Source organism: Plectropomus leopardus, chromosome 17 (assembly GCF_008729295.1).
Source record: "Plectropomus leopardus isolate mb chromosome 17, YSFRI_Pleo_2.0, whole genome shotgun sequence".
NCBI classification, from domain to species: domain Eukaryota; kingdom Metazoa; phylum Chordata; class Actinopteri; order Perciformes; family Serranidae; genus Plectropomus; species Plectropomus leopardus.
In genome coordinates, this window is record NC_056479.1 from 16,203,636 (window position 1) to 16,221,702 (window position 18,067).

An 18,067-nucleotide genomic window follows, 5' to 3' on the forward strand; every position below is an offset into this window, starting at 1 on the left:
ATCTTCATTCGCACTTTATTCTAACAAGTCTAATAAATAACATTTTTTAAAATGTATTATATATGTTTTTGTGATATTTATATGCGGACGAAATAGTATAGTTGTCAAATAAATGGCATGAACTGTACTTAAGTAAAATACATCAGTCATGTATTTAGTTAATTGCTGTCACTGTTAACATGTAAGTCCATACTTAATGATTTCTTCTTTATTTTAGGTTTCATTTTGTGTCTTTACTCACACATTTTAATCATGTCTCATGGGGTTATGCAGAATTTGCAGGTTGAGGCATGAAGAAAATATGAGGTGAAAAAAAGCTGCAGAAGTCCACATCATTGATGCATGTTCGCACAAGCACAATATCCTCAAAAGGGCTTTCGTTTTTCAGATACTCCAAACCCAGGCAGAAATCAACACGACCATGTTTTGTTTTTTTTTGTTTTTTTAATCAAAAAACTATAATAATTTTCTTTGTCCCTTTCATGAAATGAATGGTTGTGACAAAAATATTTTATGCAACAAAAAATGATGAAAGTGATCAATATATTGACTCACTTCATAGAAAAGATAGATGGTGGGGGCGTTTAATCTCATGTAATGTTTTACCTATTTATTGGGTTTGGTTTAAGTTTGCATTAACATCGACCCTAATATCTGCCCTACAACCCAAAGCAACGTGAATATCAAAACGTGTTTATTTAAAGCTATGGCACATATATATATATATATATATATATATATATATATATATATATTCTTGTATTATATATATATTCGTGCAATTTCTGGACATTTCTTTAGAAAATTGGTCATTGCCTTTTTTCCTCAATGTTTTTCTAAGAAATCAAACCAATTTGCTCAGTGTTAAAGGCTGAAATAGCTGGTGAGAGTCATCGAAACGCAACACAGGGAAGCTTAAGTCGATCCAGGTTTTAAAGGGTTAATACCCCCCCCCCCCCCAAAAAAAAAAAAATCACGCCCCAAAAGAATCAAGTAAATTTGTGAACTTCCTCCGCCAATTGGGTTGCACTACTATTTCTCTTAATACTTTCATTTCAGACTTTTATTTTGAAAGGTTATACCCTCTGTGCGTGCTTGTACGCGCGTGCCAGCTGGAGGGAGTGACCATGTTGGTTTTCAGGAAACCAGTGAGGTCTGCTGTCGCTCGCACTTCACTCGAAATCCGAGAGCAGGAGGCGAAAGGGGAAACACATTCACAAGATAATGAAGCCTGAGTGTCGGTTCATCTCACCGCGTTAGGTTTTTACGTGACACCGTCAAAAGCTCGCCGGTAAATGGTAAGATGCTCCACCGTCACACGTTGTTCAGTTTCACAGATATAGCGTTAATAATGTTTACATATTTCACTGTTATGGCATCGGATACACCGTGATATATGTGAGGACTCGTGTTTTCGGGGACACCGTGACGCAGACCGTGTGTGTGTATGTTGAGTTTTTTTTTTTTAATGAAGTATATCTGTTGTTGTGCCATACGGTGATGTGGTGTATTGTGAAATGTAAACAACTTGGATGAGGAAAAACCCCCGGAAGGCCTTTTGTCAAATTGGTCTGATTATCTGACGTCATATTTTAAGTTACTTGTACTTTTTTACTCATTTGTAAACGTACCACTATAGCTCTCTAAACTAATTATCGCGTGAAATAAGAAATACCGTGTATTTTATTACAGGAAATCGCAAGGTGTCGCTTTAAATGTGCTCTTACGTGTTGTTTACGTCGGCACTTTGCATGTTAAACACATTTTATTATCATTATTGTTATCTCATACTGTCATCGGATATTGTATTTCTTTTTTGTCTACTTCTTTTTTTTTGTTTTATTATTACTGTTTTTATATACTTGTGTGTCATATTTAGAGCACTTAGCTGCCAACTTTGCTTATCTGCTTCATTGATGATCTTTACGGTATTGTTGGGGTTGCTGTTTGCTGTTTTTCTCGAAATAGCCGTATTTATTTTGCTTTAATCCTGCATTGTTTGAAATCTATGATCAACCTTATAAAGCACTTCGTTTCAAAAAGTGATTTGAAAATAAAATGTATTATTATTATTATTACTACTACTAATGTGTACATGCCTCCATCCAGTATAACAACCGATGAACTAAGCAGTCATTTACTAAAGTTTACATTTATATGTGTGTGTCTCTCTTTGTGTGTTAGTGATTTGGCTGCACCCACCATGTCCAGAGGTGCGTGGTCCAAGCGTTCGAGGTCTGGGGCATCCCCGGGGCTGTGTGAGCCCCCTCAGGGTCCGGGCATCCATGTGTACCTGTTCTGGTCAAAGGAGGGCGAAAGATATTTGTCCCACACAGGTGGACAGGTCACAGCAGAGGAGCTGTGCATCTCAGCTGCAGAGGCTGTAGGTAAGAGTGACTCATTAGACTCACAGAGAGCAAAAATGAAAGTATTGAGTTTTTTGTCATGTGATATTTTTCCCTGCTTTTGCAAAATGTGCATAACGCCTGTATGTTATTCCACCAGGGATAACTCCTTTGTGCCATGTGTTGTTTGCTCTGTATAATCCACAATCTCGCTGCTGGTACAGTCCGAACCACGACTTCAGTCCAGAGAACGCTGGCCTCGTACTTCACTACTGTATGAGGTTAGTGTAACCAGTGATGGAATGTAACTAAGTACATTTACTCAAGTAATGTACTTAAGTATGAATTTCAGATACTTGTACTTTACTTGAGTATTTTGTTTTCATGCTGTTTTACACTTTTACTCCACTACTTTTCACCAAGAAATATTGTACATTTTACCTCACTGCATTTATCTGACAGCTTTAGTTACCTAACAAATTAAGATTGTTGCATAAAAACATAATAAGGGTTTATAAGATAGGACATGTTGTCATTAACAAATTAAGTTTACAATTAGATGATTAACCAATTCACAGAAAATGAAGTGACAATTATTTTGATAAACATTGAAGGTATTTTCTATTTTTTCTAATTATTTTTGAGTTTTAGAGAGGTGTTATTTTCATTTTTTTAAAAAATCATTTCAAGTTTTTTTTAAATTTTAGATTTTTTACATTCTTTTCTATATACCTTTGAGTTTTAGGGGTGTTTTTTTAATATTTTATTTAAAAGATCATTTTGATTTAAAAAAAAAAAAAAGTTTTTTCTTTAAAAAAATATTTTTAAGTTTTGTGGTGTTTTGGATGTATTTTTTGTATCTTGAAGGTTTTTCTTCATTGGGTACTTTTATTTTAAATCATTTAAGTACATTTTCCTGAGTGTAGTTATTTTTTGCTTCAGTATCATTTTCAATGCAAGACTTTTACTTGTAACAGAGTTATTTTCACAGGGTGGTATCCGTACTTTTACTTAAGTAAAGGATCTGAGTACTTCTTCCACCACTGACTGACACATGAAAGGCTGATAAATCACACTGGGCATATTCATATTGTTTGTCTGGTTTCGTTGTGCCTAGGTTTTACTTTCGGAATTGGCATGGACTGAATGAGAAGGAGCCAACTGTATACCGTTATGCTCTCAGATCCGGGACAAATCAGGGGGGATCGCCACTGCTTGAAATCACATCCTTAGAATACTTATTCTTCCAGGTTGGTGTTGACTGGCTGTTTATTGAGCGAATATCACATCACAATAGCTAAGTACCTAACCCTCTTTACTTCTTGTGTCTCCAAAAAGGCTAAATATGAATTCGTGAACGAAGTAGTGCAGTTGGAAGACCTTCAGTCACAGGAAGAGATAAGTCGCTTCAAAAATGAGAGCTTGGGGATGGCCGTGCTTCAGCTATCACACCAGGCAATACAGACAGGCAGCACCTTACAAGACGTTGCCGAAAAAGTCAGGTAATTACTTTAGTTGGATATGGTACGGTGAAACGGTAAACAACTGTTACATGCACCTAAAAGGATACACCCACAAATTAACCATTTATATATCAGTTACTGATGTTGTGGTACCTTGAATTCATGAAGAAAATGTTTTTCACACATGCTGTTGTTGAACAAAGAATCCAAAAATGGCAAACATTATTTAATAATTGAAGTAATAGGGACTAAATTCAAAAATAGCAAAACTACATCAAAACATTTGTTTACAAGCTCTCACACAACTTGTGCAGTATAATCCAACTCTCCTTTATCCTGTCAAATACTCTTGCTTCCAAATCACGCTAAAGTGCCTTGTTTTCAGCCCTTTCTCACCGAAACTAAAATTGAAAGCATGGATAAGTATCACTATTAGCCCCAGTCAGAAAAGCCTGAAGAAGACAGTTCAGTGAGTTTTGAAAGCACTGAGCATGAGACTAGATAAAGTTAATTTGAGCCCAGCTCCTTTACCACTGCATAAAAACCCACTAATACATGCTAACACCAGCCTTTTTAATTTAATGGGACGTGTTACAATCGGCATTCACACCCGCAAAAAGTGACTCTTCAGTAGGCACAAGTGTTCATCAGCTCTGGCTCCAATTAGCCTCAATGGAAATACATTTATAATCCTGCATGAGTTGTGTTACAGTTTGCAAACAGAGATTTTGATATACTTGTGCTGATGTTAAACAGGGTCCCCGTTTCAGGCTTACTGCAGGGGGGCTACAGGTATTTAATCAAAGCTTTATTATTGTTATTATTTTTTTTAAAAATTAAAATGAATCTGTCTGAAAATGCACATTAATATGAATACAACATATATATCGCAAAGATTATTTTGCCGTCAAAATACCTATTTAATTTACAGTATACCGCAGTAATGATATGTTAACTTTTATCTTTGAATCTGTGCAAAATCATGTGAGCTAGCTAATGCTAAATCACTGTGCGGCACCTTTTCTTTTTTCACATATTAGACAATTAACTGTATTATTAGTGGTATGTTAAGTGCACAGACATTCTTGTGAACCACAGTGGTTTGTCTCGTAACTTTTTGACACACCGTCCGCTTCAGAAACAACAGATGAAAGTGCAGCAGGTGAGGCTAACACACCTAGTCATGTTACAACTGCTGCTGACTTAGCAACTACAGGAAAGTGCAAGCGAGAGAAATCCCAAAAATCATGGGAGTTATCAGTAGTCAAACTCAATTTTATACAATCTATGTAATAGAGGGTGCCTGTTTCGCCTCACTTTCAGCAAAGTCCTTGGCCTAAAAAAAGTTTAAGACCCCTGCTTTAATTAATCGACAATTCTTTTTTTTTCCCTCAAAAAACAAAAAAACTGATGGTCACTATGTGTATGTGTAAATCTGTCAGTCCAGGGTGCCCATGTTTATGGAAAACCCGCAAAAGTCATGGAATTTCAATATCTGATTTTCCAGACCTGGGAAAGTTATTGAATTAGTAAAGATTTAGGGAAGTCATGGACTTTTGTTATAATAAAAGAAATTGTTACGTTATTTTTCTATAGATAATCCATGTCCAAATCCAAGTATTAAAAGTGTATGCCCTTATTCTTATGTGTTGCAACGCTGTTTAAAAAAAAAAAAAGTTTGTAATCATATCATATTATACTATCAAATGATAGTGTGATCATTTCCGTTTCCCTTCATGCTCAAGAGCCAGAGCGAGAATGATATTATTGTGAATGTTTGTATGACTGTGACTGCAGTCTGAAGTATTAGAAGTATGACTATGAACATAAGCAACTAATAGAGATTGGAAAAGGTTGCTCATAAATTTTTATACAATAATTGTTTTGTTCGTGTTATATGTCGTGTATGGCCTCGTAAATTTTATTGTGTCCTTAAAAAGTCATTAAAAGTTTGTTCATGAAAATGTGTGGGAACCCTGTTAATCAACAAATATGTTAAATGGTTTATAATAATTTGAAGATGTTTTGATGGCAATATATTAGTATTTGTCTCACTATAGTAGTAATGTTTATTTTACCGTTTCTGTCCTATTTTCTGCTACAGTGAGAATCCACTTTCTCCTCCGGATTATCAAAGCTTCAAAACTAATCTAATCCCTTTAATCCAGCTAACAAAATATTTATTTATTTTTTAATTTTTTTTTCAGTTTCTTGCGATGCATCCCGAGATCTTTCGCCAAACAGATTTCCAAGGACAACTTCCTGACAAAAATCAGGATCCGGCGGGTGTTTGCAGAGTTTGTGGGGACCTTCCAGCACACTGTGGATAAGGGGCAGCTGGGCGCCCAAGAGATCATGTATAAGTACATCTCTACGCTTGAACACTTGGCGCCGCGTTTTGGCACGGAGACCTTCCCTGTGTCCCACCTGGAACTGAGAGAGGACGGTGATGGAAGCAGCTCTTACTCTAACACCACCCATGCACAGGGTGCCTCGAAGGACAGCTTCAGAATGCCAGCCACACATGAGATAATGGTGTCTGGCACCAAGGGGATCCAGTGGAGGGAGGTGTCCAGTCATAAGGTTTGGGAAAATACAATTTCACGCTTCTAATTGTGTGGTTTATTCTGCTCTGTGGACATTTTGCTCATTCTTTCTCTTTACCCAGGCGCAGGCAAACACTTACCTCAGGAATGACTACATGAACTACATGAAGAGAACAAAACAACAGTCCAGCCAACCGAATGCAAACACTCCCAATAAATGGACCTCCTTCTGCGATTTCCCTGAAATAACTCACATAGCCATCACTGGAGATAATGTGTGCATTAGCACTCAGGACAATCACTGCATGGTGAGAGTACTTGTTTACCCTTTTATGTAAAAGCTGCAGTACATTAATTCAATTGGTAAATGTGCTGCATTAGTCCAGTTGATATGCTGTCTATTAGTCATTTTCCTGATCAGGTTGTTTATTCTTTTAAGAGTCTGCTGCTCAGTATATGCTCATTTTGTCATATATTCTCCAGTTCTATATGTTTCTGACTGTGAGAGCTTTGGGTTTCTGTACGCTTTAGGCTTTTTATTATGTTTTGAATTTGTATGTGTCTGTAGGTGGGAGCTCTGATTGTAAGCTTGTGGTGTTTCTGTATATGTATGTAGGAGGTTCAGATGAACTCCAGCCAGGAGGCCCGTTCCTTCATCTCCCTCCTAGATGGATACAACCGACTGACTGCGTTCACCCACCACTATCTTTGTCATGAAGTGGCTCCCCCAAGGGTAGTGCTGAGTGTAGCAAATGGACTGCACGGACCTATGCAGTGAGTCTTCTCCTCTTACACATGCACATACAGACACAAGTAGGCTATAGAAGGAACACAGTGCATTATATCACAACTCTGGTCCACTTCCAGTGATGACTTTGTGCTGCTGAAGCTGAAAAAGGAAGCAGCAGAGGAGGGAGCTTTCCTCGTACGTTGGAGTGCTCTCGACTATCACCGTATCATCCTTGCTGTCCTGAGCAAAAATGGGGTAAGTCAACACCCACGCTCCTTTCTGGAAAGGATTGCAGTGCAGTGATGATGACAATTTGTGTATTCATTGTGGCTCATAGAACGGATCGAAGCCAAGCCACAAGCAGTTCCGGATTCACCTAAAAGGTTCGATGTTTTGTCTGGAGGGTTGGGACAAAGAATTCTCCAGCATGAGGGAGCTCACAGAGAGCCTCAAGACCTATGTGCTCAAGTCTGGATCGGACAGCTTTACTGTCAAAAAGTGCTGTTTGCCAAAACAAGGAGGTTTGTGTTATCAATTCTAGACGTTTCTCCGCTTCCTACCAAAATCAATGTCACTCATGTTGTGGGATATTAGTTACTAACAAAGGTTTATCTATGTGTGTTTGTGTGATGTAGAGCTAACCAACCTTCTGGTGGTGAGGCAAGGTGTTCACACTGAATCCTTGTCCGTGAATACGGCACAGCTACGCTTCCACCAGATCAAGGACAAAGACATTGTACAGGTGACGGAGACCCAATTGCCACCTTCATGTGACCCTGTCACTGGAGCCGATTTCTCAAATGAACACTGGGCGATGTCCACAGTTTTACTTTCACACATTTAGCACACAACAGGATGTTGTCCAAGTCACGTTCTGACCCCCTGGAAATACTTGGTTTAGTCAAGGGTTGGTGCCTGGGTAACAAATGCAGGAGGTAGAAAATTATGTGGAGCAAGGCCACACAGCAGAATCGTAATTTATTCATAAACAAGTGACTCTTTTGCCATTCCTTGAGTTTGTCTGATGACTTTTGGCTTTGGCTCTTTATTACAGAAGTTTCTGAATCTTGTCATATCTCCAGTTAGAAATATTAATTGCCATCCTCATGTAACTAACCTTTTGCATGATAGACATGTCATCAACACACCCACTCGCTCACTTTGAGTTCTCCGAACAATGTATTCACACCTGGGCTCAGTGGGAAATTACACAGACTTTGTAGTAGTGAGCTGGCAGAGTGAAGTTTGTTTAATGTCTGATCCGTAGTCTATAAATAATGGACATAGTTACTGCGATGTCACCAATTGGTTTGTGGACTCCTGTTTTGAATGCTGGGGTTCAGTATTTCGGCCATCGCCCTCTGTTTTTTTGGAACCAGAAGTGACCATATCATATTTGGACAAGAGGTTGGAGCTGTGGTGGAGCAAATGTTGATTTTACTCACTGACCGTAACAACGCTGTTGTCATTTAAGGGGTCCTGCCCTTAAGTATGTGCAACTTTGGACCTTAATTAAATGTAAACGGGTGAGCTATAGAAAACTTCTTACCCCGTACAGTTGTCATCAATGTTGAAATGAGCTATAAAGATCAAACCATTTTTTGTACTAGGCTGTAAACATGTTTCTTTCTGCCGTGAATGTGGACATTTTAACAAAAGGACCTATGGGGATTTGCCCTGTTTTAGAGCCAGACTGAAGTGGCCACATTAACTACAGTTTTTGGCACCTCCGAATTGGCTTAATTTTTCAGCTTCAGAGGTTGCCACTTGGTTCAATCCAACTGATTTGAACATTTACGATCTCACACACAGCTCCTGTGGGTAATGTCTAGATAATTTTAGGTTAGCGGTGCATGTATGAAAGGGGCTTAGCTTTGTTGTTCTCAGTTTCGTGACTGACTAGTTGGTGTTGTGTTTGTGGGCAGGGACAGCATCTGGGCCGCGGGACCAGAACCAACATCTACTCCGGGCGTCTGCTGGTGCGAGGTGGAGGAGAAAATGAGGATGACGATGAGTTCAACAACAACTCTGCTGACCGCAAAGAAGGGATCCAAGTAGTTCTCAAGATTCTGGACCAAAGCGATAAAGATACTGATATAGTAAGCCTTGTGATCTTTAATGGTCTTTATGGTAACCAACAAAGAATAACAGTGGTAGCATGTTTACAATAACATGTATCATCGTCCTCACTTTTTATGTATTTGATCTTTACGCTGCTTTTGTCTTTTTTTTAGGGATTTTTGGAGACAGCGAGTCTCATGAGCCAGGTGTCCCACAGTCACCTGGTGTTTGTACATGGTGTGTCAGTCAAAGGTTCTGAAAGTAAGAGCAACACCGTTCACCTTCACAAAACTCATATTTAACTCTTAGGTGCGTGACTTCCTCTTTGGTACTTCCCCATCGCACACAGGATCTATGTTCATAGTCAAATTTTTGATTCCAGCACCAGGTGAACAGTGACGCAAATGCAAAACCACTATCACACTGTTCTATTTAAAGAGTATGCTGCTTGTTTACGTTTTGCTGTTTGCTATAACATAGAGTGAATCCTTCAGACGTGTTTATGTTTTTTACAGATATCATGGTGGAAGAGTTTGTGGAATTTGGGCCTTTGGATGTTTTCCTTCGCAAAGAAAAGGCCTCAGTGACGCCACAGTGGAAATTCATTGTTGCAAGACAACTTGCTAGTGCCCTCAATTATCTTGTGAGTTCAAACACTACTTCAGTTTTTTTTTGTATGCTAAAGATTATAATTCAATGCACTTACCTGACCACAAAGCTAAGTGGTCATTAAAATGAATTGAGAGTGAAGTAATACAAGTCATCTCCAGATAGTCTCATGCTCAGTCAGCTGCTGTAAGCCAGAGTGGTAAAATACTTTGAATAACAGAAACATGCAGCAGCTGTCCAACTGGGTGCCAAGTTTTGAGCTTGAGCTACATGCAGGAAATGAAATAATCTTATTATCACAACACACTTTGCGTGCCTCTCAGTTTTGCCCGATGACTATCACTGTCATTAGTTTTTGTGAACCTTATTATAACAATTTTTTGCATCCTAAAAAGTCGATACTTGTACCATTTTGCCATTATAGGAGACCAAACGGCTGGTTCATGGAAACGTCTGTGCCAAAAACATTCTGGTGGCGAGACGTGGTCTGGAGCATGGCACCACTCCTTTTGTAAAGCTGAGTGACCCAGGGATCGCCCTGAGCGTCCTTTCAAGGGAAGGTCAGTTCCATAAACCACTTTACTCAAACTCTTAACTAACCACCTTATTCAAGAAACTCTTCCGATGTTATGTCTTTTCTGTACTATTCTGCCTTATTTTAATCAGATTTAGGAAACGGAAAAGTTCGACCAGACCATTTCCTGTGACTTATATCCTATGTCTTGCAATTTTATCTCACAGTGTGTCATTTAAAGACACAGTTGGTAACTTTTATTAAAAATAATGTCCCTTATATTTGCTGACAGTGTGGCAATATCCGCAGACAGCAACAAAAAAGACAGACAAAATGAGTTAAAAAAAATCATACTGTGCCAACTCTGTTGCCTCGTAGCATCTCTCATGGCCATAGTGCAAGTTAACAGAAACAACCAATCAGGGCTGAGGAGTCTCTAATGCAGCTGTCATTCATGTCAGTCGCGGCTTGTGAACGCTGATCAAGTATAAAACAAAACTCTAACTGCATTGCCTATTTCTTGCCTCAAATGTTTTCTGAAACGTATTTTAGTATAAAGTTTTGCTGTAAAATAAGAAAGTTTGTTACCCAACGATCATGTTAGAAAACAGTAAACTGAACTATGTTTCTGAAAATGTTTGATGCAGGAAACAGGCAATGCAGTAACAGTATCTTGATTCACATTTGATCAGATCTGCCTAGTTTGACTGCAGTTCAACAAGCGATTGACATGATTGACAGCTGTGTAAAAGACTCCTTGGCTCTTGATTGGTTCTTGCTGCCCTTGCCACGGAGTAACAATCTGAACCTGTCAGTGGCAAAAACAAGCACTTTTAATGGACGTAAATTGAACATGCTGCGAATGGTTATAGTGCAGTCTGCTGGCGGCTGCTGGCTGCTGCTCAGTACTGGACCAATTTCAAAAATGTTCTACCCATTAGTCATTTAGACACGAGTAAATGAAAAAATACAGTCCAGGTTGGCAAATAAAAAACTTAGCCTTTAAGGCTGTCAGAAATAAAAAAAAAAACTACTCAGATGTATTTTCAGTCATCCTGGTTAGTTTTGTCTGTCGTCTATGAACAAGGAGCTCCCAAATCCCACCTGATATCATTAAGTAGCTTCTGTAGCAGCTGATATTATATACACATAAGACACCAACTTTGTAGATTCTTTTATGTGTTTTTTGTGGTGTTTTTTTTATTGATTGAGGTCATTTAATAAAAAGTAGAGCACATTTGTACAGTTTTCTCAAGCTAAATGTCTGTTCTTTTTGTGGAGTTCTTCAAAAAAGTTTAACCAGAGCCCCTGCAGCCTGAGATCACCTGAACATGATGCATGTAACTTCTGTCTTTTAAATTATCGCTGTTTTGCACTGCAGAACGTCTTGAGCGCATCCCGTGGGTTGCCCCTGAGTGTATCGACATTGGTGCACCCATTGGCAGTGCTGCTGACCAGTGGAGCTTTGGCGTCACGTTGCTCGAAATCTGCAACAATGGCGATCTTCCCATGAGTGGCAGCACACTGTCCGAGGTACACCATTTATTTCTCTTCCAACAGCCACAAGCTGTTACCGCCCATATAAATCCATTGATGTATTATATTGAAGTCTAAATCCATCTGACTTCTAATTATAACATTGTAACCTTTTCCATGCCCCCAACAGAAAGAGCGCTTTTTTCAGCAAAAGGGCCGTTTAGCCGAACCATCCTCCCAGGAACTGGCCAGCTTCATCAGCATGTGTTTGACGTACGAGCCTGTGGAGAGGCCTTCATTCCGCACTGTGCTCAGAGAGCTCACGGACATCATGATGAAAAGTGAGTCACCTTTCTCTTTGTTTTTCTTTCATTCCATCTTGATAAATTCGATAACTTGTGTTTTTGTTATCTGCACTCAGATCCTGATATATCCCCCAGTGAAACTCTCCCAGACACAGACCCGAGCGTGTTCCATAAACGCTACCTGAAAAAGATGCGGGACTTAGGAGAGGTGAGTTGTAATACCACATCACCTGTACTTTTTTTTCTACCTGTATGTCAGTAGTAATTCACTGCCCATTGTTGTGTCTGCAGGGCCACTTTGGAAAGGTGACTCTCTACTTGTATGACCCAGCCAATGATGGGACAGGGGAGCGCGTGGCAGTGAAAGCTCTGAAACAAGAGAACAGCCAAGTACCTGATGGCTGGATAAAGGAGATTGAGATCCTGAAGTCTCTTTATCACAGCAACATTGTCAAGTACAAGGGCTGTTGTACTGAGCTGGGTGAGCCCTCAGCTGTCATCTAACTGCTTTGAATATGTTTATTCGTATGTCAAAATACAGCGTCTGCATGTGCAAAGGAGTGCTCGTCAGTACTCTCTTTTAGCTTGCAGTGCTCAGTGGATGATTCACGGAATTGATTTTTGGTACCTGCTGTTCCTCTGTAAACACTGAAAATCTATTCAAAGTGCAACTCTGTTCCCCTTCTTTGTCAATATTTTGAGTTTTCAGCACACAGCACGCCGACTGAGCACCACTGACCCTTTAACAACAGGTCATTCTGTGCTTTGAAAAGTTATGGAAATAGGAGGATAAAAGCAGTGTTGCAATTTCTTTTGACAGGAGGACAAGTGGTGCAGCTGATAATGGAGTACCTTCCCCTGGGGAGTCTGCGGGAGTACCTTCCCAAACGTAAACTGGGAATGTGCCAGTGCCTTATGTTTGCTCAGCAGATCTGTCAGGTGAGTGAGTGTGTGTGTGTGTGTGTGTGTGTGTGTGTGTTATAACAGTACTCCTTGTATTGTGTGCACACTTCTCCTTCATTTGGAAGAAGCCTTGTACACACTTGGAATTGTCTTTGGTCAATAATCCACCACATAGCATATTGTCATTAATTCATTTGCTTAAGTTGGGTAGTTTGGTTGCACTTGAATAATTTACTGTTGACTCTCAGTAACCAGGAATTAATCTCTTAGCAGCATGCTGTCGATTGTCCCATCATTCGCATCTTTGTCAGAGAGTCAGTAAATATCAAGGCAGCCCTGATATTGTAAACTTGCCATTTTATGATTGAATTCACAATGTAATGTTTATACTTTCTAGTAAATATTGCCATATAATACGCTTTGTGGAGTAGTTCAACAGAAATATTCTGTAAATCACTTACTATTGGTTTCATACATATTATAAGATCTCACATACTATTTTAGTGTTCTAAATAACATGCTAGAAGTCCATAATCATAATACCTGAGCTAGGGTAGCTAACATGAGCCTTTATAGATTCAAAACCACGATGGGTAAAGTTTCTTTTATATATGACGGTGCTATGGAGTGGAACAAACTGCCTCTTGCAATAAAGAAAGTGAGAACCTACAAGCCTTAAAGAAAATGGTCAAACAGAGCCTGCCTGCCTGATATCATCTCCAAATAAGGTCATAGTCATTTTACACAATTTCTTAAAAAAAAAGACTGTACATTTGTGTATTGCTGTTGTTGTTTTTTTTATTTGCATGTATATCTGTGGGCTGGTTGTTGTGTCTGAATGTGGTGTGGTGTTGATGTGCACTTTCCACTTTTGCAATTGTGTGGCTGTCTCCATCTTGTGTAGTGGAAGGTTTGACTGAACAACAGGGACCACAATGACAACGCCATATTTGCCTGTACTTTTTTTTTGTTGTTGTTTTCACAGCTGTATTTAAATCTTGTCAAATGAACCAAACTAAACTAAAAAGTGGTAGTACTGAATTTCGGACATAGCATTTAGAGTTAACAGCCATGCTAACGTTTCTGTGAGGCTGGACTGTAAATCCTAATGAGTCCTAAAACCTGTTATTGAATTACCAATTTAGCATCGCTGGTTTCCTCGTCTCAAAGTCTACAGGGTTTTTTGAATTGGTTTTTGGGTTAGATGCCAAAAACCAAGATGCCAACAAGTGGCTACATGAGACTGTGGGCTGTCATCACATCGAGCTGCAGCAAACACGGCTTTACAACCTGGTCACAGTGGCAACGTGACTGTTGTATAGTTAGTTTTAGCCTAACAGTAGCTTTTAACTTCTGGTGATTAAATGTAGGTTTCAAAAGTCCTGAAAGTGTTGGACACTCGTAAAGATTATCTTGCTGAACGAAACGTGTAAATATCTTAATCATTAGTTTACCACAGAGCTTATTTTATGCAGTGGTCCAAAATCCAATGGAAAAATCTCACTAGCTTTTTGAAGAGAGAATCAGGGCAAAGCTAACTTCTTGTTCCGCCTTTAGAAAAATGTCTTCACTCTATAATGTTCATCATGTTAATCATCTTAGTGTTGTGTGTTAAAATCAGGGGATCACCTTGGTCAGATTTATCAATGGGGGAACATCAATGTCTGTACAATATTTTGTGTTAATCTGTCCAAGGCATGGTTAAAAACTCGATACTACTGGAAACTTCTAAAGACTACCTTTTCTTTTTCAGAAACATTTTTCTCTGCTATTTCTTTACACACGGGGTTTTTTGTGCTTTCTCTCAGTTATTGTATCCATCTTTTATTTCTGCTCTCTTTTAAAGGGCATGGAGTACTTGCACTCAAAGCGATACATCCATCGAGACCTGGCTGCTCGTAATGTCTTGGTGGAAAATGACAGTTTGGTAAAGATTGGAGATTTTGGCTTGACAAAATACATCCCCGAAGGCGAGATTTACTATCGTGTCCGCGAGGATGGTGACAGTCCAGTGTTCTGGTGAGTTCATGCAGCACTTAACAGTGTTATTCAATTCTTTGTTTCATGTTTTGGCCATTAATCTGTATTTTTTGTACTCTATAGGTATGCCATTGAGTGCTTGAAGGAAAGCAAGTTTTCCTTTTCCTCTGACATTTGGTCCTTTGGTGTCACGTTGTATGAGATCCTGACCCGCTGTGACCATCGCCAAAGCCCTCCATTAGTACGTCATCAGTGGCATCTTATAAAAAGCTCAAATCAGCATATATTTTCATGTAAGACTAATGAAATCAATTTTAAATCCCTGTGTTAAATATGCCATGTACTCTTGTGTTTTTTATAGAAGTTCTTTGAAATGATGGGGGCGACCCAGGGACAGATGACCGTGATGGTCCTGATAAAACTGCTGGAGAAACAGCTGCGATTACCTCGTCCTAAAGACTGCCCGCACGAGGTAACATGAAAAACTATTGAAATTTTATTGGCATTATGCGTAGCAGGATATTTTTACCATTACCTTTTTTTTAACAACAGGTGAAGCTGATAATGGAGCAGTGTTGGACTGCGGACCCTTCACAGCGGCCAACATTCGGATCTCTGATCGAAAAGTTGGAGGCTATTCGCCAAACATATGACTGGCAGTCTAATATAAACTTTTCCTCAGCCCAGATTTACTGATCAGGACTCTGAAGATCTACTTGTCTGTCCACATGCATACACTTTGCCATTATAACAACCATATATTACAGCTAATGTTGCTGTGCAATTCCTACATTCTTCATCCACATAGACCTCTTTATACTGTAGGTTTCTTTTTTGATAAACTGCTATCTTCTCATATATGATATTAACCCGATGATAAACTCCATTGGTGTGATTTGTTTTGAAAAGTGGAAATTTATGAAATGTGATGCCCTGGGCAGTCAGCCACTGAGCTCTAGCTCTTTTAAAAATCATAGGTTTGCATATATCACAGTAAGTATTAAGAATGTCTGCAAAGTTGGAAGATTCACAGGATTTCATTTTATGTTTAATGTTTGTACATTTTTGAGTGTATGTTAACTTTTCATTTTGTATAAACCAAAAGAACAAATTTAAAATCTTGTAAGCCATTTTTCACATGCCCTTTTATTAAAGATTGAAACCAATTTTTCATGTGTCAAAAAATGTAAAAAAAAAAACCACCAAAAAAATGTTTTACAGAATGCTCAACAAAGATACATCTTTTACATAGATATCACTGATCGCAAGCTAATAGACAACAGTCTTCTACATTAATTATTTCTCAGACAGGTCACTGATCCAGGAAATACTATTTCCAAATATTGCGTTGTCTTGGGAAAAAAATAAAACATGCAGCACTACTGTTGGCAACAATGCACCTAAGGTCTTACTGCAGAATGACAAAAACAAGAATGCTGCTGCTCAGACATTGGACTAATTTATACTAATATATACATAAACCACATATAACTGTGTGGGTATGAAACAGGCCAAATTACTCGGATGCATCACAGAGCAATAAAGCACCATCTGACAAAACTGCTATCCTGTCCTGCAGCAAGTGAGGAGCAGCCAAATGCAACATAGGCTCTTATTGAACCAGTGTTTGAATCATGCATAAACCTTGAGGAAGACTAGGCCATTTACACCAGGTAGAACCTGATACATGGACAGAACCTCAAACTCAACATTGCTAAAGACATTTTTTTCCCCATAATTCACTGGACAAAGCTGTCTAGACAGCTGCAGTATTGCACAATTCAAATTATCTGCCAGGGTTTCATCATGTGTCTGCAGGAAAATGTCTAAATGACCAATGTGTCACTGAATAGAACCCTTTAAGGAATAGTCCGGAGTGTTGCCATCATCAGCTGAGAATGGGCGTTCATACTATAGTGCTGTGCACGATGGAAATATAAGACTGACTGTCCAGACAATTTAGGGACTGATAGTTATTTGTAAGGGGGGAGGCAGTGATGCAAAACAGGAACCAAATCAAATCATTGTTCAAGCACTGGGGAGATGTGTTTGTGTGGCTTAAGGGAGGGGCATACTACTTAAAAACATAATATTTAATAAAATATTTTTTATTAACTTGAAATACCTTGAAAGCTGAAATAATACATGCTTCTAGTTTCAGTGTCTGGTCTGTTTTTTTCCGTGAGTGAATCTGGCAGGAAAACACTAAATACTCTTTTATTAATTATATAAACGATATATTAGGTATTAGATACATGATCTGATTATGATAAATTATAAACTATGCATCCATTGCTTCCACAATGCATATCAGTTGTGTCAAAGAGAGGGAGAGCAAAAGCAGGCACACAGCTAGAGACACACAAGCAAGTAGGGACAGGGAGACAGGGACACAGCTCTCTGTGTGATTAGAAAGGAGCAGAGAAGGAGAATGGCTGCTGACCCGCACAGAAAAATGCGCTCATGGTGTGAGCAGCCTGGCCACAGCTGAATGACAATTGACATACCGCGGGACTTCCACATCCAGAGTGATCCTGGCGTAAAAATCATTTAAATTTACATGTCCCATTTAACAATTCTGCCAATAGTTACACCCCTTCCTCTAATATTAAAATTAGATTATCCAGCGAATACATTAATATAGTAAATGTTTAAATACATAAATCAATATTTGGAGCCATCCAGGACTGTTATAGAATGATTTCAACATCTTAATAGTCAAAATGTTGGATTGTAGGATTTTTAGGATTTTAGGACATTTCACAGATTTTAGTGCATTAGGACCTCTGTTTGATAAACAAGGTCTATTTTGATGCCGTTTTATGCATTCTGGCACCTTATGTATACTAGAAGTACAAAAATAATTCCCAGTGTGAATTAGAAAATGGCTGGGGGGGTGGGGGGGTGGGAGTTATGTTGCTACAACCAACATCTCTTACAAAGCAGTTTCAAAACAGTCTAGAACCGGGCCTGGTTTATTCCTGATCTAGTTTGATTAAAATTTGATTAAAAGTTTGATTAAAATTGTTTGTTTGATTAAAATTGTGATTCTAAAATTTGCATTTTATTTATTTGTTTGTTTTTGTGTGTGATCAAATTTGCAACTGGAGTCCTTAAATAAGCTTAATGGCTCTA

General features: G+C 38.8%; 1 protein-coding gene across 1 annotated transcript; it reads left to right on the forward strand.

Moving 5' to 3' along the window:
• The first annotated feature begins 1,154 nt into the window (after window positions 1-1,154).
• tyk2 (tyrosine kinase 2) lies at window positions 1,155-16,098 on the forward strand. Its single transcript, XM_042504254.1, has 24 exons — window positions 1,155-1,298; window positions 2,185-2,387; window positions 2,506-2,626; window positions 3,463-3,595; window positions 3,684-3,847; window positions 6,016-6,391; window positions 6,477-6,662; window positions 6,971-7,128; window positions 7,222-7,339; window positions 7,422-7,605; window positions 7,720-7,826; window positions 9,010-9,183; window positions 9,319-9,406; window positions 9,661-9,788; window positions 10,179-10,314; window positions 11,650-11,801; window positions 11,935-12,085; window positions 12,166-12,257; window positions 12,341-12,530; window positions 12,870-12,988; window positions 14,799-14,971; window positions 15,056-15,173; window positions 15,294-15,404; window positions 15,485-16,098. Exons 2-24 carry the CDS (start codon window positions 2,204-2,206, stop codon window positions 15,626-15,628), a joined length of 3,507 nt encoding a protein of 1,168 aa, XP_042360188.1. The 5' UTR covers window positions 1,155-1,298; window positions 2,185-2,203; the 3' UTR covers window positions 15,629-16,098.
• The last annotated feature ends 1,969 nt before the right edge of the window (window positions 16,099-18,067 follow it).

Coding starts and splice junctions, on each gene's coding strand:
- tyk2 (XM_042504254.1), top strand. CDS start 2,204: ATGTCCAGAGGTGCGTGGTCCAAGCGTTCGAGGTCTGGGGCATCCCCG. Junction 7,129..7,221: donor GGACTGCACGGACCTATGCA/GTGAGTCTTCTC, acceptor GTCCACTTCCAG/TGATGACTTTGTGCTGCTGA. Junction 12,258..12,340: donor AGATGCGGGACTTAGGAGAG/GTGAGTTGTAAT, acceptor TTGTGTCTGCAG/GGCCACTTTGGAAAGGTGAC.